General features: G+C 37.5%; 2 protein-coding genes across 5 annotated transcripts in view; both read right to left on the minus strand.

Annotated features, from left to right (window-relative positions):
- The window catches only part of LOC116715903 (neural cell adhesion molecule 2-like), a 288,491-nt gene that overhangs the window by 159,771 nt on the left and 102,699 nt on the right, over window positions 1-26,021 (minus strand). The gene's annotated exons all lie outside the window — the stretch shown is intronic.
- LOC116715496 (neural cell adhesion molecule 2-like) overlaps window positions 1-26,021 on the minus strand; it is a 200,905-nt gene that overhangs the window by 157,606 nt on the left and 17,278 nt on the right. The window contains exon 2 of the mRNA XM_032555907.1: window positions 19,911-20,007. Within this exon, the coding sequence (XP_032411798.1) occupies window positions 19,911-20,007 (97 nt within the window). The remainder of the gene's footprint in view (window positions 1-19,910; window positions 20,008-26,021) is intronic.

The following is a 26,021-nucleotide window of genomic DNA, read 5'->3' on the forward strand; positions in this document are numbered from 1 at the left end:
TGATAAAATCTGCAGAGGACGGACTGGGAGGCGTTGGGTGCAAATAAAAAGGTGTGAGGTGTGAAATAGACAGAGCTTCATATCAAGTCCTTGCAACTGTGTGTTCTCTGCTGACAGGATGCAGCAGTTTACTGCCAAAAGGTTTGTTAATATGTGACAAATAAAAAGCAAAGCCAACGATAAATGTTTCAGAAAAGCTTGGTGCTGCAGAGAACAAGAGCTAAGTGACCACATCTCTCTGCGGACTGTGTCTTTTTCAGTCTGAAGCAAACTATAAAATGGTGCCTTTGTGCTTTAATGTTTGCAGCCTGGTAAAAGTAATGCAGTCAGATTTCCTTTGAGCACTTTAGACCTTGATTGTAGCCTCAGTTCTATTTTCTTATTGTAGAAATACTCACTGGCACATATTATCAGAGAAAGTGTGAGATATAGAGAAAAGTATTTTAAAGAACTGAATAAGAATAAAAACAGTTTGAGGTTTTATTTCCTGTAGTGGAAGATTCATCCTTTCATCCATCTGTTTTTGTCCCAACATCCATCCATCTATTTTATTCGATCTGTTTTGTCCATCTGTCCATCCACTCTTACCTCATCCATCCATCTCTGCCAAATCTGACTGATCATCCATCCATCTATCTTCCCCTTTCCTATCCACCCGTACCTCATCCATCCATCTGTATTTGCAACATCCATTCATTCCTCATCCAGCCATCTCTCATTCGTCCATCTTTGCCAGATCCATCCATTCATCCCACCTCCATTTATCTATCCATCCATCTCTGCCAAATTGGTAAATACATTCATCTCTCATCCAATCATCTTTGTGAGATCTGTCAGGTCATCTGTCCATCCATCTATCTTTCCCTTTCCTATCCATCCTTACCTAATTTATCTGCCTTTACCAGACACATCCACTCATTCATCCACCCATCTCTACCAAATTATTCATCTCTCAACCAACCATCCATTCATTCATCATCCGTCCATTCGTCTCCGCTAAAACCTTCAATTTTTACCTCATCCAATCATCTTTGCCATTTCCATCCATCATCATCCCTCATCCATCCATCTTGTTAAATTTGTCCATTGGTCTGTCCATCCATTCATCCCTTGTCCATCTGTGCATTTTTGCCAAATTCATCCATCCATCCCTCATCCATCCCTAGCTGCCAAATCCAACCATCGATCCAGGAGAAAGAAACATTACAAGACCGAGGAAATTACTTAAAGTTATCCTGAGGAAAGCTTCACGGCGCTGACAATTGAATCAGAGGTGGGAAATAAATGGAAACAAGCAAGTGTTGGTCAACTGGCATGAATATTTTCCTAAAGTGGCCGAATCACTTCATTAATATCATCTTGATATGATGCAAGTCATAAAGTCAGATTTACATGGGAAACAAATAGTTCAACAGGTTAATTAAGGGGCTCAACCTCCTCAGCGTTTCTAAACCTCACAGCCCGAGTGCTTTGCTCTTTCATTCCTCTCTTACCTTTAATTTGTCACCTCCACATCTCACTTCCATCTGCTTAACCCCCATGAGTCGCCGCGTTTCAAACCCATTACCACCTGCCTCATATCTACTGCATATACTGAGCTTTCTGAAGCATGTGTCGCTGCCTCGCTCCCCTGGATGGTAGTCTCATTATAAGCGATCGATGACATTTCCTTAGCAGAGAGCTGGCATTTACTTTGATGGATATATTGACGTTTGCTGCTTTGGTTATTTATGTTTTTCTGCTGCTTCCTGCAGCGATTTAGGCGGATCTTAACATACTAACAGACTGGAAATGTGGGTGGGTTTGGACTCTGTGTCCTCAGATCTTTTTCCAAGAACTGGGACGACTTTGTCATTTGGAAAATATGAATCTCAGCAAATAAAGTTAAATTGTGGAGTTCCTCATGGCTCGTTTTTTGTGCCACTTTAATTCAATGTAAATAAAGAGACCAGATTAGGGAGTTCAACAACATCTCTAGCTATTTATGTGCTAATTTGTAAATTAATGTATTGATTAAAGGGTTTCCTACTAAAGCAGGTCATTAAAACCTACCGCATCTATTGTTTTCAGCAAGTTTAGGTAATTATTATTATTATTTTACTGGCCTTGATGAAAGAAAAAATAATCCACCGCGTTTGCTTTCTGACTGAAAACAACTACAGCAAGTTTCTCATAAATTGCGATCATGCTGCTTTATTTTCCTACACTTGTGATGTTGGTGTTGCAAAACACTTTGAATCCCCTTGAAGAAATCCAGAAATGGACAATGCCTGTTAATAATGCCCCCGTGTGCCCTTATTGATATCTGAAAACCAATGTACTGTTATTATTGGTGGAGCATAAAGGCATAATGCAAGTTGCATTTCAAAAAACACACCAGCATGAATAGTAATCACATCTGAATCTAATGGCCTCTAAAGAGGACACAGAGTCCATTAATTAGTTTCCTTGCTCTGTAACTTGAAATAAAGAGGCACCAGGGGAAGATCTGAGGCATTGATCATATGTCAAAATTAGCCAACCAGCATCTATCAGGTGTTGGTAGTTTCTCATATCCAATGTAAGAGAGGGTGTATAATGTTGGCTTGGCAGGAGCTGCAGCTCAGAGAGAACGATGCCCTTATTAAGGTGACTGCAGGAAAAAGACATACCCACACTCACGTATACATGCAAACATCCTGCATCAGTGCTGCTGTCTCAACTCATTTGGTTTTCTGCTGCCTTCTGTCTCTTTTTGTCTGGCTCCAGCTGTCTGAACTGCACCCAGAGTAAAATCCCCCATCAAGGCCGCGGCTGCTTGCCTAAATTAGAGCAACACCTGTGAGTTTTACAACATTGGCCAATACGTTTAAGTGAGCTTTCTTCTTGGGACATTCACAGAGCTGTTTGGAGGGCTACAACTCATTTTTATACTATTTTGTGATGATACATTTTATAAACGACAATTAACTAGCCATTTTCACCAATTTTCTCTTTTCAGTGATTGTTTTGAACTTCTTCAAGATGTTTTCAAGACGGTAACATGTCAAGAAGGAAGAAACAAATGGTGTTCCTGGATTGGTCACGTTGCAAACACCAAACAATAGCGTGCCAACTAGCATTGTAGCTAGGCATTTCAGCTTCTCAACCTGCATTTTCAGTTAAATATTTAAGATATACTCTACAAATAAACTCTACAAATTTACCACAAATCATTTGCAATAATTTGTTTGTTTCAAAGTTTAAGAGGATAAACTCAGTTGGGGAGTTAATGCGTCTTATTCTTTCTAATAACTTCACAGCCCACTGGGGAACCTGATAACCCTGCAACATGGAGGAATCTTCAAGCTAAAGGAGTCAGAAAAAGGGGAATCTACGGTCTAGATAAAGAACAAGAAGTGCCTGAAGTGTGGGAGAACATTGTTCTGCTGTGTTAAATCTCACAGGAAAGGAAATAAAACCTTAGGTTTGCAGATGAAAATTGGAGGAAAAATTAAAGGCAAAAAGCAAACAAGAGCAGCTGAATAATTGATGCAGGATGGAATACAAACAAGCGACAGGAGGGACAAACAGTAGAGCAGGAGAAAGGCAAAGCCAAGATGATAATAGACACGGCTCAGTAAAAATCCATCTATCTTCCACCTTTCTCAGTTTTCCATTCCCACCTTTTCCACTAAAGAACAGCGTTCCTCTGTCTGCTCTGATCCATTTTCTCCTCAACTCTTCTCCAAATCCACATCTAATGACTATCATCTCTTTTCCATTTTGGTGCTTTGACAGTTTCCTGAGACAATGCTGTGGTTCATCCATGTCACATCTTGATTTCGCTGCATTTATTCTGTTTAAGTTTCAGCTGATTACTTGATTTTTGTTAGTCATTTTGCTGCATTTAACGATTATTTTAGTAACTGATTAATCGATCAATTACTCTGACAATTAATCAAATAAAAAACGGCACATTCAACCGATTTTTCATTTAACCACTGAAGTCATTTTTAAACAGTATTTAAAGTACATTAATACATTTTTTTAAGTAAGAAAATACATGTTTCATTGTATAAAATGTAACCCCATAGCAGTCCTTTAGCAAATTTGAAGACAAAACAAAAAGTTTTGAATCAAACATATTTACAGATTAAGGTGTTTTAATCTTAAATGCAAAATAAATATATATTTTTTTGGTGTGCAGTTTTGTCTTAATTGTTGCTGTGAGTATATATTTTTTTCATCAAATTTTTTGAGTCTACATACTCCAGTTAACGATTAATCGATTTCTAAATTAGTTGAGGATTTTTAATCACAATTAATTCAATTAACCTTTTCAACCGTATTTGATATCTGATTAATTATGTTCTTTATATTGAAGGTTTCTCCTCGACTTGTAATTTTTTTCCAGTTTTTGCAGGACGTAATGCTTGTGCATCCCTTCTCTGGTCATGATGGTTTTAGATTTAAATCTCTGCAAAATGCAAAAATGTTTTCCCAAGTAGAGAATAATTAGTTATTAATGATGTTGACGATTGTCAGGATGAAGATTATGTTTATAATCCTCCGTTTATTTCAATTGTATACAGTTTTGGTTTATATGAATAATTACCAAACTGAGAAATGATGGACAGGACGTCCTGACTGGTGGATGCAGCTCCGGTGTTAATTAGACCTGCTGCTGTTACTTAAGATGGCTGAACAGCTGGAGGCGTTTCTGTTTCAATAAAATAATATAATGGAGGAAGGTTATGTTTGTCGAAACAAATATAAACAATCACATGCAGACAAACATGAGGAAACCCACCAGAACTTTAAACTATCAGCAGTGCTTGTAATAATCACCACAAACATGTAACATCCAAATCTGTTCCTGTGGATCCTCACTTCATCTTTAAAAGCTTCTGGTCATGAACCTTCGCTTCTCCTTATCTCCCCTTCAGCAAAGTGAGTGCTTTCTCTCAGGGGGAGGACAGGTTTCCCTTTCAGTCAGCTACTAGATGGTATTTATCTTGTCATCTGAGATGGACGGAGGATTTATTTAAGGTGTTAAGGATGGTGGCGCAGATTGAGAGTGGCATGTTCTCTCATGACCGCCTCATAAACAGCTAGGTGGGACAGGCACAGTTTGGGAGAACCACTTAATAATTTTCAGCTGAATGGCTGCAGATAAAAACGGGCGTTTATGTAGCGCTACATTTTATTTATTGGTGAGATTAGTTGGGGATGTTTCTCCACAACAATCTGGGTAGATTTCAATTTACAAACTCTTCATTAAATGATCTGCATAAATAAAGTCAATGACTCAAAGAAAGCTGATGGATTTTCTTAGTTAGAAACTTTTTAATCTACTTTGAATAATTGAAATGATTCTTTTTGTGCCTTCGGATGACATTTGTTGTGAATTGGTGCAGTGAAATTGACTTGTATAAAATGAAAAAGTCAAAATGTAAGACAGTTACAAAGTCGGCCTTCTATCACCTGAAGAACATTTCCATGATTAGATCTTGTCTCAGCAACATCTAGATAAACTCATCCATGTGTTTGTGTTTAGTCACACTGATTACTGCAACAGGTCTGCCTTAAAAAATCAATCAGATCCAGAACGCTGCTGCTGGTGTTCTGACTAAAACCACTAAGATAGAGCACATCACCCAGTTCTACAGTCCCTGTTAGTTTATAAATCACTGAACAACATAGCACCACAATACATTAAAGATCTGCTGTTGTTGTCATAGCAACCTTCCAGACCTCTTCTGGTACCACAAATCTGGAACAAACATCTAGAAAACTGCAAAACAGCCGAAACACTGAGTTCCTTTAAATCTAAACTAAAAACCAACTTGTTCAGAGTTGGTTTTGAAAATCAATGAAACGTTAAATAATCTGATGACGGAAAAATATAGAGTTTCAATTGTTCACTGTGTCTTCAATGACTTTGCATTTTTGTATTTTTATGATGTAAAGCATTTTGAAATGCGTTGTTGGTGAAACGTGTCATACAAATAAAATTTGATTGATTGATCTAGGAAGTAAAAAAACAAAAACTGGAGCTCTGTAGCCCTCACTTGGCTCAGTTAGGATCAGAGTTCATGACACAATACAAAAGAGAGAAAAAAAGGGTTTTGATCCCCAAAACGTTTTGGAGGCAAACGTTCAAAAATGACTCTTCAGAAGTGGAGCGTCCCATTAAATCAAAAGCAACATTTCCCAAAGTCAAACACAGTGGTGGTAGTATGATGGTCTGGGACTACTTTGTTGATTCAGGAACTGGATAATAAGAACTAATGACGACATCTAAAACTCTGCAGGAATCACCTGCCTCAGCTAGGGGTCAGAGTTCAAGAGACTGGACAACAATTGGAGACAGAATTACTGCTGATTAAAGCATGTTTGACAAAAGGAGAAATGTTAGAAACATTTTTAGAAAATATTTTGTTCATTAAAGAGACAAAAGAAGTTTTTGGAAGGTGTGATCTGGTGACATTTGATGTAAAATCAACAATATTTCTGGACAAAAACGTCACATTGTGGTGGTCAGCAACAGAATTAAGTCAATTTATGCAAATACCAAAACTGGGACAAAAAAGACGAAATCTGAAAATGGGTAAATGATTGTTGACAGACTCAGGGTCTGTGTGAGTCCCAGGGGAGGGCGCTGCAGCCATGAGGTGCATTCAAACCTCAGCGTGTCGACACAAGAAGTAGAGCAGGAGCCCAGAGAAACGCTCGGAGACACTGAGCTGAGCTGCTATGTTGGCATTTTTATTTCAAATCCATCTATATGAGAACACAGATGAAAGGAAAGGAGAGGAACAAGCAGATGTTAAGAGGCTGCCACAGAGCAGAAAACAAATGGAAACATGATGATGAAGATAAAGTGCTAATCAGTGTGTGGCATCATCAAGACATTTTTGTTATCTTTTATTGCAGGAAACTTGGAAAAAAAATGTTTTTCGTCTGGTGTGAACATTAATCAGTTCATTTAAACTTTTGTGGTGGCAGCATCTATTGGATTGCTTAGAGCAGCTCTGACTGGAAAGTTTAACAAAGGAACTTGTATTTGTTTTTTAAAGATTAGAATTAAACTGCAGGGGTAAGAATTACCATAACTACTACAACTGTGTATCAGTCATTCATCCAGCGACCCGTCATGTTTTTGATTTAAAAAATGTTTAAAGTTAACAGAAATTTTGAAAATATCACTTGATAATTATGTGTTATTGGACGATTGGAAGAGCAATATCTGAACACCAACTATAAAGTCTTAAAAAATGCAAACATTAAAACAATATTTAATAAATAAGCAATGCTATGCCTGGTGGGGACACAAGGAAAGCCTGGTGGCCCACCAGGCTTAGCATACACTGGGGGAAACCCTGTTGTCACAACCTTGAGGGACGCCTTTTCTGACATCCATGCAGCAGGAAGAAAGACCAAAAAAATCTAAGGAAATGTATAAAAAGTATTTGTCAGTAACGGTCAGGAAATAAACAAACAATGAAGTAAAATTTAACCAATTTTTAGTGTTTCACCAAAAACAGTTTTTCAGTTAAATAATATTTTAAAAAGTAGGATTAAAATATCCAGCAAAGCAGAGGAAAGTCAGGAAAGTAGATCATTCCTTGGTTGTTTTTTTATGAAAAATATATTTTGCTACCTTTGCGCTGTAAAGCAGGGTACAGGCAACACTTTTTAAAAACTTTGGAGAAAAGGAATGATGAAATTCAGACCGCAAGCTTCCCTGAGTAGCTCAATACACCAAGCACCTATTCTACCAATATTTTTCTAGGTTAAACTCGGCTCAAAAGCCCCTCATAATCAGGAATTTCTTCCTGCTGGGATCCAGTTTTCTGTGGGTTTGCTGAGCTTTGATGTTAGTTTTCCTTCAATAATGCTACAGAAATATTCAGGTCTGTTGGAGACGGCACACAGAAAACCTTTCAGGCCGTGTGCCAGCAGCTTCAAATTAGGTAAACATCATAGAAAGTGATGGGTTTTTTTCATGTTGCAAGTTTATACACGGATCCCTGTATGAACTTGTAAAGTGCGGAGTACATCAACTTTTACGCTGTGTGCTGCACAGCAGGCTCACAAAGCAGCGTAATGGAGGGGATGTATTCTCCTCTCTCCGTAGGAGAGACAAAAACAGATAACAATTTCACAGCAAGTTAAACGAGCACAATATAGAAGCCAGCGCAGAAAGTGTCGGCTAAAAATCAGAAAGTAGGGGCGGATAAAACCGAAAAGGCTGTTGAAGCTGAAATTCAATACAGCTCCATTCCACCGTCTGTTGATGTTGCTCCAATCTCGTCAAGTGTGGTGTCAATGATGGGGGTCACAGACGCCTCAACAAGCCACAAGTTATTTTCAAGCTTTCCACCAATCAGCCGCTCGGCACTCTGACCCCTTGTATTGTGGAGGCCTGCTGGGTATCGATCCGACCGCCTGCTGCTCAGGTGTCCTTTTCTTTCTCCTCCATTTAATCACAGAGTCACAGACAAAACAGTCAAACCGAAAACTGCCCTCTGCTTTCTCTGGGTGCAGCTGGGCAAACTTACACCAACTTGGTCGTTTTGTGGATGTGCTGCCGTTTTTTAAAGCTGGTATTTACTCAAGCGTGTGTCAAATTGTTGGATTCAAGGTATAAAAGTTATTGCGAGTTCATTTGGAAATGAAATATAGAATAAAGACTCACTTAATTTAGTCATATTGAGGAGACCAGATTACTGCGCAGGATGTTATTGCTTCTTGGCACTCTGCTTTCTACTGAGCAGCAGTAGACGTCTAACAAGCTAATATTAGGATGGTCAACCTAATATTGCTAGCCTGCACTCTGCTGCTTATTTGCTGCATTAGCTTAAATACACGTGTGCATTTTGAATTCTGACGCCTGATATTTTGACATCTAGACGCGCTTTGGGACAAGCCGTTGTTTTCCGTTGCCGGTGTCTTTGTACTATTGAGGATGAAATTGAGAAAATATTTTATAATGAAAGCTTCTGCAACAATAACAGAGGCTCAGATGTCTTTGCTGAACATTTTGTGTTCAGTTTTTATTTAACAACGGCAACAACTGATAACAGCACAACGTGCGTTATTAGAAATCTCTTGCCTTTTCTTCCTCTCCTGGTTACTTTGAACAATGGTGGATGAAATATTGAGAGTGTCTTGGTTTTATTTACTGAAAGCAACAGAATGTCGTCGTCGGGTTCGTGTTTTGATTCCCCAGATAATTCAGAAGCGTTGTGAGTTTGATGAGTTTCAAAAGCTAGCTGGGCGCTAACAATGGTCACTTTGAGAGTTATTTCCATCTCACCCTAGCCCAGTTTGATGACCTGCTAACCGGAGCTCGTCTGTCCTGGGACCAACTACAGACCACTAAGTCACATAGAGGAGTCTCTCTGATTGGTTGATGAACCGCATCCAGTGGTGAAAGTTAAAACTTTCCAACTGTAGCATTGGCCGCTCAAAACACTTGAACCGTGCAGCGCTACATGGACTTTGAATGTAAACCAGTCATTCCTGACACTTAGATCACATTCAGAGATATAAGAAACAGTAAAGGCAGTGAAACCTAGAGAGAACGTGTTTCACTGCACAACTTTCACTGTCGTTATATATACTGTAGCGATAAGACAACGATGTGCTACTGGTTAAGAATAGCAATCCGTCTATGCTAAGATTGCACAGCTGTATTTGTGCGCAAAACTTTGCCGCACAAATGCAAGCAGTCAAAATGACTGCTAAGTGTTAATTTGTTTATTTTAGTTTACACTTAACTTTTTAATCAAGGGATAAGTGCAATATAAGTAATTATATATAGCCTTTTTTGAGTTAAATATTGTTTTTATCTGGAGAATTGCATTGCACAATGGTTCATTGTGACTATTCTTGACGATCCACTCTGTTGACCTGATCGATTGTTGCTGTTTTGTTAATGAGTCAAACCACACAAAGACAAATATTATTAGGGTATTTAGTTGGTCTAATTATAAGGCAAGAGATCTGACAATAAAAATAAATAAATTAAATTAATTTGGAGAAAATATATCTGCTAGCTAGTAGCATTTCAAAGCCTGCCCCTAAAAAATATTATAACACACTCAGATTTCCAGTTTTCACTTGTTTTGTAGCCCATTTTAAAAATATCATTAAATAATAAGCATCTTGATTAAATGGAGATTCTTTTTTTCCATCCATAGATAGAAAAGCCCAACATCAAAACATAAATTTTGAGAAAAATGTGGGACTTTTTCTGCATGTAATGAATCTAACAGGACGACCTCCATTTTAAAGGCAAACATTTATACTTTCATCAGATTTCATTATGTCATTTTATCATGTCTTATTAAGGTTTCCTGCAATCCTAATGTGCTTTTTCTTCCCAACTGTATTCCATCTCAATCGCTACCTCATTCTTTATATCAATAATATGAATTATATTGCAGCAACCATTAGTATTTTGCTTTTGTGGGCAAATTAATGCCTATGCTAATCCAGTTCAGGAATGTATTCTCAAAGAGAAATTACATTTTTTACTCCTTTGCCTGGTTTGAATACAAAGTGCATGACTCTGTCACAGAAACCAGTTAAGCCCACTGGAATACAGACGGAGAGAATATCTCAAATTAAGCATTGATTTTTACAGGATAATCTGCTGTTGGTACATTCTTCATATTGTGAATAAATCCCTTGAACAGATCGAAGCCGGCAGGGAATTATTTGAAGCATTATGAGTGTAAGGGAAGCCTGATACACAGCAGCTTATTCCTCTTAACTACATACTATTATTGTTGTTTATATATCAGGGGGAGAAAAGACTTCTGACCCATTTTTATGGATTTTAGTCAGGAGGAACAAACGGAGCACCAGACAGAAGGAGAGGAATTGGCAAAGCATTGAAAGGCCACTGTTGGATTTAGACTTGAAGAGAAAAAATGAGGTATTGACAGAGTTAATCTTTGTGCAACAGATATCTGGGAAGCTGTAGTAATATAAAAATATGGCTTTGATAAACAATTTCAAAACTTTTACTGTATTTTCTGTACAACGTAAGTGAAAAACAAATTTATTGGAGTGAAATACACTGTCTGACCAAACAGCAAGTCTACCAAAGTAAAAACGTGAGTCTCCAATTGCATAATTGCTTTATGGGTGATTATTATTCAACTGCAAACAGTTTTCTTCAATCCCAACTGTGGGAGAGATGATATTTTGTTAAAAAAGGGTCAAATCATTGGTATCAAGCAGTCCAAACACTTGAGAAGTTTATAGAAACTACAGAAACTGGGTAAAAACTGAAAGGAACTTGAAAAAAAATACTGCAACACTGGATGGAAATAAATCTTAAAAAATAAAACCACAATAAATGTAATAAAACATAAAGATTTATTAGTGCGACTTTTTCTTTTCAGACCAGGCAGTGTAATATAACAAGCTCTTATTTTGAAAGAGTTGGGACTTTAGTAAACTGCCTTTTAAATAATTTTACCAAGATATAATCAAACAGAATCCAGTGAAGCCCGCCTATTTGTGGTTCAGTTTTTACAGGGTTTTTTTTTTTTTTTGGAGGGACCATATCTAAATTAAAAAACAAAAACATGTTTTATTAACTCTACATTTCAAGCTCCAGACACAGATTCCTTTGGCTTTCCAAACCAGTTATTCATAGCCATGTTATTCATCTAAATGTAGAATCCTTTTTACAGTTTTTAATAAACATATAAAGCGATTAGTTGTTGCTATATGATTGGCTGATTTGCCATTTTTATTACCAAACATCTGTCAACACCAGCTGACCTACCAGATGCATTAAACTGTGGTAAATACAATTTTCCACAAGTTTTACACCAATTCTATACATTTAATGCAAAAGAGACATCATGATATCAATGCAGGGTTTCCCCCAGTGTGTTATAAGCCTGGCGGGCCACCAGGCTTTACTTGTGCCCCACCAGGCTAAGCATTGCTTATTTACTTAAGTATTTTTAAAACGTTTGCTTTTTATAAGACTTTATAGTACGTGTTCAGGTAGTAATCTTCCAATCTCTCCATTTTTTGTGATATTTTTAAATTTCTTGTCAACTTTAAACATTTTTTAACTCAAAAACACAACAATGATGAATGGCCGCCATAGCACCCAAACACTGGGCTTAGCAAGTTTCCTGGGGGAAACCATGACATTAAATAATCACATCAAAAGCCTAAATGTTTCCTTTTATATCTGTGACGGCCACATCTATTCAACTTTCATCCTAACTCTCCTAATTATCCTCCCAGGTTAAACCTTCAGATTAGTGACATTGAATCGAAAATGAAAACTAATCATTTATTTGTCGGTAGACGGTTAGAGGATGTAATTACATTGTACGCTGACGTGTTTCAACTCCAACAAAGCCTTTAATTTTATGGTCAGACTCGACGAGCTGGTTTTGGTGCTGCTTTGTGTCTTATTGCTCCATCCAGAACCTCATTTCTTATGGTAAGACAGTATTTTCTAGAACAACTGACAGCCTGTTTTACAGCCCCATTACTGAACAAATATGCTGACTGATTTTCCACAAAACAACTCCCCGAAGGCATCTTTCCCTTCATCTTCTCGGGTTGTCATCAATTTTTTTGATAAGTCTACAAAAACTCGCTAATATAAAAATAGTGTTGGGGATTGTACCAGGAATGTGGCTTGTATGAAACAGAGCAATAGTGAGTGTATGAGCTTTGGCAGTAATTTTGCAGAAGCACCGCTCCAAGTACAATGCCTCCACCTACACCCTGCTTGTGAAATGAATTGCATCTGCAGGCTATTATGACACAGAAAGGAGAAGAAAGAGAGTAGTCAGAGCAACAGACAATGAGAGGAAATGCAAGGGTGAGGAGTTTGTTGCTAAGAGGAAATGACAAAAGAAAAGTCTGATGAGATCGTAAAAAACAGAAAAAGAAATTGTCTTCGTTTTGTGTCCTGTTCAGTCACAAAGGCAGCTCTGGGCTATAGGAGAAGAGCACTTGGGAATATATAGAGGGTCACCTGAGGGCCGCCTTTTGGTACTCTAAATCCTTAACAAGGGAGAACTTCAATTTCACCTCCCTGCAGTTCCCACATGTATTTATTAAGCTCTCGTCTCTTTCTGGTCCACAAAAACAGATAAAAAGGCATGAACACACTTATTTGTTCATGGTTTCACCTTTCCTTGATGCTTTCAACCTACAAGACCATCACAGGTTGAGATAAATCTGATGAATCAAGAAGGATATATTTAAGTTAAGTCAAATAAAAGGGATATTTGAACCCTGTTTGGTGACTTCTATCTGAATAACGCTCCAGTAATCCTGCATGAGTTCTTCATCAGCACAGCGATGGTCTGTGGCTCCTGTTGCTTGGGAAATGTCAGAAATTCACACAATTTTCAGCCAAATTCAGGTTTAAACATCTGCCTTTGGAAGTCTGGATCACTTTGCTGAGGCTTCAAAGCGGCATGAAGATATGAAGCTTTCTGTAGACTGACTGGTTTGGGGCTTAGAGGAGATAGTAGAGGAACATGGAGGTAAAATCCCAGCATGTTAAAAACATGAGATTTGGACAACTTCAGTCAATACTTTAGTCTGTTTTCACACAAATGAAAACTTGCAAACCAAACCATGTTTAACATGTACAGGCATTGATTCACAATATATTCTTCAGCTAAAGATAATTTATCCCCAGTTTAAATCAGGTTTTCTGTTGCATCACACACACATATATATATATATATATATATATATATATATATATATATATGCACCTTGACTAAAATTATACAAATCTGCATGTAAAAATCTAAATATTTTCACAATAGAAACTGTAAATTACAATAAAAAGTACAGTTTAGACTTGTTCGTATTTTCCGATATGCCAGCAAGACAGAAAAAAAAAAAAAAGGCAGCAGCATTGACAAAAACGCTTTGACCTAACAGCACAGAGCGGTTCTGTTGCATTACACAAACAGCAGTGGCGAGGGGCCAGAAAGATAAGCCAGCAAACAAGCAGGGTCAGGAACAACAACGCAAAACAAGCAATGGGAAGCAGACTGGTGGAGATGGAGGCCGAGTAAGCAAAATAAATTCAAACATCTCACAGGTACAGCAAAGTATTAGTGTCATCATAGACAACAGAAAACATAATGATGTGGCTTGTGTCAAAGCATAATTTACCGTGATTAAATGCATAAATTTACAATATTAAAACCGAGATATTCTCTCACATTTGCAACAACAAATACCAGAAGCTAAGTTAAGGAGGAAGAAGCTGCAAAGTTCCTATTTTTGCTTCCTAAATGTTTTTTTTTTTGTCACCAGTACCTGATTTAGTGATATCAGAGAATATCTCAGATTTAATATTGTAAATACATGAAAAATTTATGTTTTTTTTCTTCAAAATTACAACCTTTGGACATCAGAGAGCATAAATGTGTGGAATTCATCTAAAAACTTCAGAATATTTTGACAGAAATTTACCCAGAGGTTTAAATCAGCCAACAAAATCATCGAATCAAAAGTAGTCGCGGGCCAAAGACATAAAAAAAAATAATTAAAAATTTAAATAAAACTAAGCAAATAAAGTTTCTTGTTTTGTTCTGCAGGAACCAAAGTAGATCCAAAATGTAAAAATAACTTGGCTGTATTAGAAGAAAGGAATTTAGTTTTGTAGTTTTAATTTATAACAACAGGATTTGGTTCATTTTATTTTAAAGTACTTGTTATATTTATGCAGGTTTCCATGAATTAAACAGAATCTGGTTTTGGTGCATCCACGTCGGTTGTTCAGTAAAAGTGTCTTGATAAATTTGGTTCTATTTGTTATAAAAAGTTACATATTTTGTGTTGTTAAAAAATGATGATTTTAATTTGCTTAAAAATAAAAAAGTCTTTTTGATTCAACCACCTATGATAAGACGGGCGATGGGCCGCATATGTTCTGTCTAAGGACCGTAACTAGCCCCTGACCCACATCTTGAACACCCCTGATTTAAAATCTAATGGAAACTTCCATTTTTTTATATATTTGGGTTTGTAGAATGTGTCCTGCTCTGCATTTTGATTTTATATTTCCCTGGAAGATGCTGCCAGAACAAGACAACTTTAAATCTGAATCCGTCCGGACGTTGTGATTCATCCCCGGACCTGAAGGTGAGAAATAACGAGGCGGTCCAAGAGTTGGTTCTACTCTAGCAGCAGTTTTCTGGATCAAGGACCTTCGCTGAAGCTGCCAGCACAGGAATAAGTGAATTTAATTTAGGTTCTGGCTCCCAACCAACACTGGAAGTGCTTCAGTCAGAACTGCTCTGGCCACATCTCATCTGGGCCGGTTCTGACCTGAAACTGAGCACTTTTTACATCAAATTATAGCCGGTTCAGATCGAGTAATCAAGACAAAAGCTGAACCACCAGTCCGACTCAGAACCGGCAGCCAAATTAAACCTCCTTGGTGCGCGGCGGCTTCTGAATCCCCTCTTTAATATTTATAGCATGGATGGCTCACAAGATTGAATATTGTCTTGGGAAGTAATCTTTCCTGCAACATGAAGGCAAACAGCTTTGTTTCCTCTCAAACTGTAACTGCCGGTAGCTTCAGGGTGACAAATGAGTCCAAAACCCAGAAAAGCTGCAAACCAAGCACTGAACCTGAGCTGGATTCTTAACCGCTCTGCTGCTGTGTGTGTGTCCAAACTTTTTACAAAACGGGCTGAATATACCCAGCAGACATTCTGTTTCTCCAAAGTTACGTTGTTGTAATACATTGAGCAGGCAATATTGTTTGTCTTAATAAAAGGGGGAGAGTTTCCTAACATTTTGGGTAAAATTTTGATCTAGAAAATCTAAAAACAAGAACTTTCTTCAAAAATCTCGTCTTCTATTAGCCAAGTCTCTGTTTTTTTTTTCTTTTTTTTAGAAAAAGTTTGTAATTCTGCTTACTATGAAATTAAAAATTAAAAGAAAAACACTTCATGCCTTCAAAGGTTATTGCAGATAAGCTGAAATTGAGAAAACATATTTGTTAACTGGAATAAATAAAAACATAAATTAATGGGGAAAACTATAACTAACTGGAACTGTTTGTTTATAAAACCAAAACATACAGAAATTATAGAAATAATAACTTTTATTTTAGTGTTTATGAATATAATACTTTAACTTTTTTGAATTACCCACCTAAAAATTAACTAAAGTATGAAAAAACTACTACAACTAATAAAAACTAAGCTAGTGCCTAAAAAGAACTAGCAAACACACTACAAACTAGTTAAAACTAACTTAGACAAAAAGTCACAATGAAATAAAACTAAACTATAATTAAAAACCTAAAACTATTATAATTCCGTTGCCTGAGACTTTCTGCAATCAAGAGGTCACAAATATTTTATTCAAGGACCACAAGTGGCCCCCGAGCCACACTTTGAAGACCCCAGTTTAAAGAAACCTTCCCTAATATTGAAGCTTTTTTCCCTTCCCTCCCTTTAATTTTAATGTGTCTCTCCATAAATAGTCCCAAACACCAAGATAAGGAAGTGTGGAGTTGCAGTTCACGTTTCTGGCTCTCATCTACCGTTTTCCTGGCGCCCATAAAAACAAGAAGCATGCACACATCTGCACTTAAAAGCAACAAGAGCAGCAGATCAAAGGTTGATCTGCTGCTCGACTGATCAGAAGAAAAAAGGAAAATCTGGATTTTTCTGCCGTCTCTCATCAGTGGGAGGCGATGCCGACTTTGGTCTGTGGCTAAAAATGGTCTCAGCTGGCAACAAGCTTTTCTCCCAGATCAGATTATTGATTTATGTCTTTGCTGTGTGCCAGCGAAGCCTCGGAAAGTGGATGGGTGGAAAGATTCTGGTCGACTTTGCGGAGATCAGATGGGGCGAGAAAGTCTGGGTGAAGGAAATCTGCCGGCATCACGTGATGAGACGAACTTTACTTGAGGCGCTGCTTCACACCTTGAAATACGTCACATTTGCTCACGATACAAACAGAAAATTCAGGATTTCGTTTGGATTTCATGTGACAAAGTGGCAGCAAGTGGAAGAAAAATTATGCCTGGTTCACAGCGAGATTTTTAAATGGTCCAACTCCTCATGTGGCAATAAAAAAATCATAGATATAACAGGTACACATGGTTAATACAACAAAAAATGATGGTAAGATTTAAATTTTTAGTTACTCAACAACCACATATTGACAACATATACAACTTTTTAAAGTCAGAAACCATTTTTGCTGCTAAATTATTGAATAAATTTAACTCACCAAAGATATTTCTTAACTGTAACCATCAGATTGATGTAAAAATACTTTTATATCCATTCAGTTTTCAAGTGTTTCAAACTGAATTTTCAAATGCATCCGATATGAAAAACTTCAATACTTTGTGTGGGTTTATGTAAGAAAATCAAAAAAGTCATGAAGAATATGTCCGCCAAACTCTGCAAGAGTAAAAATATTTCCATATTTTTGTGGAATTCAACCTTAAACCAAACAAAAAAGAGTTCAGTTTGAATCTGCAGAAAGAAATGATCACAAAGTTTGAGTTGGATAAATCAAGGCCATCTCAGGGGAACAGATCTGACTAAAAACACAACGACTGGAAACGCTAATTATTTGCTAACGTGGTGCAGCTTTAAACTCTGTCACGAAACCTGACTGAAAAGCTTCAGCTGCTTTACTTTCTTCACAGGTCAAGTATTCAGTTCCCAACAATTCAGATGTAATCATGTGAGTGGATGAGACCCAGAGTACTTTACCTTGGCACTGTAACTGGAGGCATTCCTCACTCGCCTTGTTTGGGGAAATTTGAATGGCAACACAAGGTTGTTCTTGATTTATTAAATTTTTTAGCCGCTGTGGGAGCAGAATGTGATCAAACACAACAATCTGAGGAGGAGATGTTTCCTCTGGAAGAAATTAAGCGAAAAAAACCGGCAGCTGCAAGGTCAGAAACGAGAAAACCAATCCAAATTCTCTGAACCTGAATGCACCACAAAGTGGGTTTATTTAGATTTAGAACAGCTAACTGCTCTTTCTTTGTTAACTCTCCTGCTATCCTGGCAGGAAAACAACCCGAAGAAGGATGCCCTCCGTTTAAAACGTCCATCTTCATTTCGGGTCGCTGGAGATTGCTTCGAGGTTCTGAAACATGAAAACTGATTGTTTTCAATAAATTATACGCTCTCTGCAGGCTAAATTAAAACATCGCCCACAAACGCAACACATAACGCCGATTGTTCTGTCAAATCTGGTTATTCACAGCGAGCGTGAGCGATTCACACAGAATTAGCCTCGCCTGATGGCTTTAAAAACAAAAAATGCCTCCGATCGGCTGTTTCTGCCTCAGACAGGGCATTAGATTTGATATTGCTATAAAAGCCGACTAACATGTATAAAATATATATATTTTACCGTAACTGAAGCTGAAATACAGCAGCCTGAGTCGCACGTCACGCTTTAAGCAGAGGACATGGAGAATTTATTGACAAAAAAATCAAAGTATATTAAGTTATAATGGTGGCGAGGAATAAAGATTAATTGATTATAAGGTAAAAAGGTAAAAGAACCAAGATTCAATTTATTACATCCTCACTAACAAATTTTTGTGTTTTTCCACCTGAACTGAACAGAATCTAAGGATTTCAGTTGAGTTTATTAGGGATGTGAATACCTTCAAAATGAGTTTTTAAAATGTAAAACCAAAACCTTGGACTCACAGCTTCTTAATGTCTAAAGAATCTGATTCATTCAGCATATCTGAGGTACAGTTCTAGCTGGAAATAAATCACCAAGAATATTTTAGAATCAAAAGAAATAAAATAAACAGTAATGAAACCAGCAGAAACAACAAACAGCTCAAAATGTTTCCCAGGATTTTTAGCCTGCTGTCTCAAAGGCTCAATCGGTACAAGGTTGACTCTTACTGATTTAATTCGTTTTTGTTCCTCTCGTCGTGTCTGCCCGTCTCTATGACAACGGCGCCGCGAGCCTGCCAACGGCGGGCGAAGTCTGCGCCCCCGGCGGGGCCCGAGCGGCGCGCACCAGCCAGGAATCAATCATTAATGGCTCCATTCATCAAACGAATTCTCAGCCACAACACAATCGCGGATGCTTTGAAACTGCTGATGATCTCCAAGGAAGAAAAACACCGGCGGAATATTTATGTGGCGGTCAGCGGGCCGGGCCGGACCGGACCGAGGCTCACGGATGTAAATAATCCTTTTTAAACAGCAGCTGAGCTCCAGCTGAGCTCCAGCGGAGTCTGCGCTGTGACCAATGAGAGGATGAGATACAAAATCTCCAGAGAAAAGCTCCGCTGGACCAACAGCAAACAGAGTTAATAAAGGATGGCTGTGTCGGATTGTGGATCAGAGTCGGCCATGTTTCTCCTTCATCTCTGCTGCATGAGGGCAAAGGGACTCCTGTGTGTTTAGATGCTGTTTATTTTACTCAAAACAAAGAGGTCAATCAATGTAACGCAGAAGGGAAAGCAAGTTTTAAACTCTCTCCAAATAAAAATCTGAAAAATGAGGCGTACATTTTTGATCATGTAGACCTGGACAATTTGCAACCTCCGGACTACAATTTAAGAATACAAATTAAACAAACTTGAACAAAACTACAACTTTTAAATCAAAATCTACTTAGAAAAATGCTTAAGCTTCTGCTCTGACTTATACTGTAAAGTAGGTAAGATGTGTTGATGACTTAATCGCCCGGCATCAAATCAGAGCAAGCGGGAAACAGCATGGCATAAGAGAAGAGCTCGTTAAAAAGTCAGGTGCAAAAAAAGTTAATTATCTTGACCTGGTTGGGGTTTAAACTCAGCTCAGGAGGAGCGCAGCAGATGTCACGGTCAGACAGCAGGGAAATTGGGCGTAAAAGCGCCGGTACGCACAGAAGGTAAAGCTTGATAAGTCCTATGGACTAACCCTTCCATGGTCTTAGCGCGATGCTCAGGAGGAGCGCAGCAGATGTCACAGTCGGACAGCGAGGAAGTGCCGTAGGTCGGGTGATGGTCTGACCAAACTACACGAATAAAAAAAACACCTCGAAAAAGCACACAATCCGAGAACAGAGTGAAAAACTTGTGGGGAGCAGAAAAATGTCATGTGCAAAGTATGTGGAAGTTAGGAAATAGAAGTCAGCTCTCCCTTAAAATGAGATTTTTAAAGAAATTCCTGTTAATGATAGGCAGCATCATAAAACAAAACAGTTACAAACATTACATGCAACATGTCATGTTTTTAATGAGTGTTTAGCAAGTTTTAACGCATATAAATACACATCAACTCAATAAAGGTGTGATTTTTTTTCTCTTTATTGTAAGTTTTACACAAATTATATCGTGATTATATATCGTTACCCATTACAAATTATATCATGATATAAAGTTTATGCTATATCGCACATCCCTTCTCTAAACTACACTGCAAAAACACCAGATCTTACCAGGTAGTTTCTAGTGAAAATATCTTGCTACACTTTGAATAAGACAAAACGAACTTAAAAGTACTTTTTCAGAAGGATATATGAGTTCGTTTTAAGTCAATAATCCCTAAAAAAATTCTAATTCCATTTTCAGATTATTTCACATATAATATGGGAAAAATGTCCTGTTAAAAGTAAAATAATCTGCCGGTGGAATAAGTAATTTTTCATCAATAATAACAAATTACTGACTTAAAGTAAGTTCATATATTTTGCTTAAAAGTTTGTTTTGTTTTACTTCAAATTAATTGAGATATTTAAACTGTAAACTAGACAAAAAAAACCTGGTAAGATTTTGTGTTTTTGCAGTGCGGCATCTCGATGCACCCAGTTCTGCTTTTAATTGCTGTATCAAAATTTAGCTGAACTGAATTTTCAAACAAAGATTGACCTAGATCTTGATTTAATTGCTGAAAATAGATTAAATATTCATTTTTCTCAGTAGAGCAAACAAGCAGAAACCAGATAAATGTTTATTTACAATATAATTCATGTTTAGTTTACTGTTGAGTTGAAAATAAACAAAAATAAATAAATACTGACTTTTTTTCACCTACTCAATAATAAACCAAGTTGCAATACTTTAATTAAATAGTATTTTTGTTGGAAAGGGATGTGGATTATTGTAGATCCAAAACATTGAAAGTGTTTTGTAGATTTGCCTAATTTAAAAAAATAAATCCTATTTGGTAATTTTTAAAGGTTTTCATAGACAATAACATTTGTTGTTAACTCTGAGAAATAAAAACAAGACTATTATTTTCTCAACTTTGACTAGGACATTCCAGCACATTAGTATCTTGTAATCTTCCAGTCTTTCCCTGTTTTTAGCTCCACCCATTTCTCAGTCGCTGCTGCAGCACAGCATGATGCTGCCACCACCTTTTGGCTGAAGCAGCATCAGAAATAAACGACATCTATTGATGCAGAGAGAATTTAAAAATGACTCTTTAGCTTTAAGTTTCCCCAACTTGGACATCCGAATGCAACAGGAGCAACTTTAAGCCCAATTAGCTGATAAATGTTAGCCTGCAGGGAGCCGGTACAGATCAATAGAGCTGAATCGGGTCCAGCAGAATTGAGAAAGCATGGCCGCTCTCCCCCCTCCCCTCCTGGTTGCTGAAGTACCCTAAAGCGAGACAGAGAAAGCCTCCCAGTGTTATTTTCAGTCGTAGTGCTGATAACCTTTCACGACGATATCTGATCAATTTTTCTGAAAGTTTGCGCCGATAAATCAGTGGTCATACATTAAGTTGGGAAACTTCAGAACTTCTGAGAGGAAAGATACCCATGGTGGCTCATTAAGCTGAGGCAGACTGTGCAGTAAAGCAGCTTTTATTGTAGCACCACAATGTCTCCAAGGGAAAAGGTAAAAATAAAGTGAGAAATCTAAACCTCAGAGGCTTGGAGCCCAGGATAATAAAGTGAGAGCATGAAGGAGTGTGTGTGTAGAAGGGAAACTGTTTTTAATATTCATTTCTTTTAGTTTCAACACACAAGTTCAGACGTATCACTATGAGTAAAACAAATAATGAAATCATGCAATATATTCAGAGGGCTAGTCAAAGCAATTTCTGCTTCCTGTGGCTCCAAAAACAGTTTTTACTTCAGTTTTTTAATTTAAAGTCCAGACAGGCCTAGTCAAAGTAGCAAATTTAGTGTTAAAATAAACAATATTGGTTCAATATTGATTCTTAATGTTCCAAACTTTTAAAGTGAACCATGTTTTTATTAAATGGACTTAGACTTAACACAGCTGCAGTCAGGTGGGCTTTCTATTGGAAATAAACTGCGATAAAACACAAACAAGATGAAAACTTTGGTTTCTTTGACGTTTTTACAAAGGAAAGAGACGAAGCGAACCTTAAAAACTGACCCAGGAGAACTTTCTATGGAAAAACAAAAAATAAATAAACCACAAATCAAAGATGGCAGCTCTGCACAGGACGGAGAAAAAAAACAGAATATAGAGTGGAAAAGTTAAAGACTAAAGTTAACTTTAAGAACGTTTTGGTTTTGTGTGAACCTTTTTATCTGATGCTGATGAATTTCTCCTTCACAGGATAATAAATGCTGTTTCTATTCTATTCTTAGTAGCCGTGGATTTAGCTGAACACTGAGGCAGGAATACTTTCTATGGAACAGAAAAATAAATCTGTACAAACGTAACAAAGGGTCAAACTAAAGACGCACCAATATTAATATCTATATGGACCATGATATTTTAAAGATCTATTCAGTCTAATTCTATGCTTTATCATTTATTTGTTGCAGTTGTTTTTCCATGTTTGTGAAGACATTAGTGTTTCTTTGTGTCCTGTGCTGGTCATATTCATCAATAAATTTATAGTTCAGTACACGTGTTTCAGTTTCTCTGTATCAAATCGGCTGATATTAGACCTCAGATATCGGAGGTGAAAAAGTGGATCGGTTCATCTCTGTGTCAAACCAGAACATTGTGCTTATTAAAATAAAAAACAGAAAACAAAGCAAATGGCAGCCGTAGCATTTCCATCGTCCATTTTTTTGGCGATTCATCGCGAGCCTCATGCAAACATCCTGCACTCGGCTGCTTAGGCGTCTATCGACAGCGCTTGTCAACGGCGACCCTGATGAATTAAACACAAGCAGCAAACGGGCCGAAAAACTAAAGCGCAGTCGAATCTCCCTCATTGTGATTTATTGACCAATGCTCCTGCAACCTTCAAACGGATGGATTGTGGCCACTGTATGAGCAGCAGAGAATGCAGGAAGGTAAGTGTAAGCCAGCCTGGTCGGCTATTTAAAGCCTGACCGGCCTCCTGCTGTGAATGTTCCAATTACCAAGAGTCACAGGGGTGAAAACTTCAACACATTTCTATCATGCTGCAACATATTATTACTCCTTTCATTGTAATTACTTATCTGGATGATTGCAAACATTAAAATCTGCAAAATTGAAACATGGGCTAGTGAGACGAGTTTCTGTTTTTGCAGGATAAAAAGCAGAAAAGAAAATGGCGGTAAAAAGCTGTTTCTGCTCTAATGAACTTAACCAAACGAGACGCCTCCGTCGAGATCGGCTTCTTCTGGGAGCTCTAATAGGGACCTCGGCTTCTTTGTGCACACAATTGATTTGTTGAGAGAGAAGCAGAGGACTGCTTGACTCGTGTTCTGGTCGGGGACTTTTCCGACCCAAACTGGCTTTCAAAGCCTGCTGAAAGATCCGTCTCTTCTTCTGTTTGGATTCAAATCCCTTAAAAGTTATGAAAATATTTAAAAACAGGTTTAAGATGATCAAATTATAAAACAGAAAATATAGAAAACACAATTTAAAAAGCTGATCCAGCCAGCCTGATCCAATGCGAAAAAACTAAATTTTCTTACACATTAGAGGTTTTTCCAGGCTGTTTAGGGGCATTCAAGATCAGCATAGTGCTCTAATTTATGTCCAGACTTTGACTAGGACACTCCAAAACGTTCATGTCAGCTTTCCAGCCATAAAAGACAGATTTTTGAGTAAATTTTAATCAGAAAAGTTTAATGTCACAAAGTGATGATCCTTCAGGTCTTGAAGCAGAAAGCATTCCCACATCATCACACTGCCACCACCATGTTTGAGTGTGCATGCTGTCTCAGGTTTAAAAGTTTATATTTTCACCAAATGTTTGGGGTTAATGACGATGTTTTGTGTTTATTCTTGTTTTTAGTAAGTCTCTAATGAATTTTTATTTATTTTAAACAAAGCAACTACCCAGAAATCATTGCATGAACTATTAAAGTATCCAGATAGATTCATTTAGGCCTGTTACAGATTACAGTTTAATGTGAATTTAAGTGTTTTGGGAATTTTTGTAGAACATTTGTAATTTCTAATCAAACCAAAACACACTTTACACTTGAATGAAGGATGTAAAAAGAGTTCTACAAGACAAGAAAACAGGAAGGCTGAACAAAAACAGCTGCATACAAACATTTTTAAGACTTTCAGCAAAAGAGGCTATTTTTTTTTTAAATAAAGAGGAAAGAAACCAATGATAAATGTGCTAAATTGTTAAAAAAAAAAACGTCTAGGATTTGTGTTTATTTTACTTTACATTTAAAAAAAACGGTTCAGTTCCAGGTTGTTAGAAATTAACCTTTAAAGTTAAAAACCCAAAGAAACCTCTACAGTAAAATCAATAAAGCATAAATGAGCAGTTCAGACAGCATGACTCCTCCACCACCGTGCTTAACAACTTCTTTTGCTGCTTAAAGTCCAAAATGTGCATAAAAACTGTAATTGCTGCATGTGTAGCTGCTTGTATTGCAATTATTATGAATCCCAGTGATAGCACGAACCCCAAGGATTCACTCTGTTGATTTAAATAAACCACCAATCTATTAAAAGCCTTCAACAAAATCAAGACCAAGCAAGCCGTCGTGCTGGCTAACGAAGCAGAGCTACGGCTCCATCTACGATTTAATTAGATGAGAAAATAAATGGTAAAACGTCACATCAAAGCTTCCAGTTGTAGGTTTCCTCCAGAGGGGCTGCTGGGATTGAAACCAGTTTAACTTTCTTCCTTACATCCCTGAAGTCCCACTCAGCCTCTCCTCTGTGGGCTCAACCCGCCTGTGCAAACAAATTGTGCAGCAGCAGCAGCAGGACTTAATCAGCAGATAAAGGTGTGGGCGGCTGCTGGGGCCAAACTTACTGGCTGACCAGTGGCTGGCAGGATGCTGGGAGACCAGTGGGTGGCCAGCACTGCAACATCAACATCACTCAGGAGCTTTTAAACAAGGAGCTACATCAGATCAGAAAGGCGTTTTAGCAGAAACGACACAGAAATCCTGATTAATATGACATGTGAGGTTACATGATGTGTCAAAGTCAAGGCCTGGGAATCGTTTTTATATTTATTGGTGAAGAAGAGGATTTCTGTTTCTGCCAAAGTTTATTTTTCTTTTATTAAATTACAAATAGTCCTAAAATGTTTGACATCCTTGGAAAGCTTAGAATCCAAACTTTCAGAATCTGTAAATAACTAAAAGCAGCAACCATGACAACAACATGTGAGTTAAGAAACTAATATTTTCATTTCAGGTTGTACATCTTAGACCTCCAGGTTAACCTTCACATAAATTGCAAATTAAATTTCTTCACATCCATTTTGACCCTTTGACTTTAGATACCAAGCCAAAAAAAATTATTTTCCACTCTGCACACACGTTCAATTCTTTAAAAATATATGAAGTTATTCATCAAAGCTGTTCGTTCCTGAGATTTCAAGCTTTTATTACATAAAGTACAAATTTTAAGTGTTAATTTTGGCTTTAAATAAAAATGATTCATCTCAGGTTTTACCAGAACCGATTAGGAATCTGTTTTACTTTTAAAGCTCTTTATGTTAAAACTTCAGCCGGCTTTAAACGCTGTGATCCATCACTGCAGTAAAAGGCAAAAGAGAAAAATACACCGAAGCGCCGCATGAGGTACAGCTGCGGTTTGCTGCATTATTTTAAAAAATAACAGTTCATCCAGACCTCAATCATACATTTCATTTTATTAGAGCAGAGATTGTAGGAGATTC

The sequence above is a fragment of the Xiphophorus hellerii genome, chromosome 24 (genome assembly GCF_003331165.1).
Source record: "Xiphophorus hellerii strain 12219 chromosome 24, Xiphophorus_hellerii-4.1, whole genome shotgun sequence".
NCBI classification, from domain to species: Eukaryota; Metazoa; Chordata; class Actinopteri; order Cyprinodontiformes; family Poeciliidae; genus Xiphophorus; species Xiphophorus hellerii.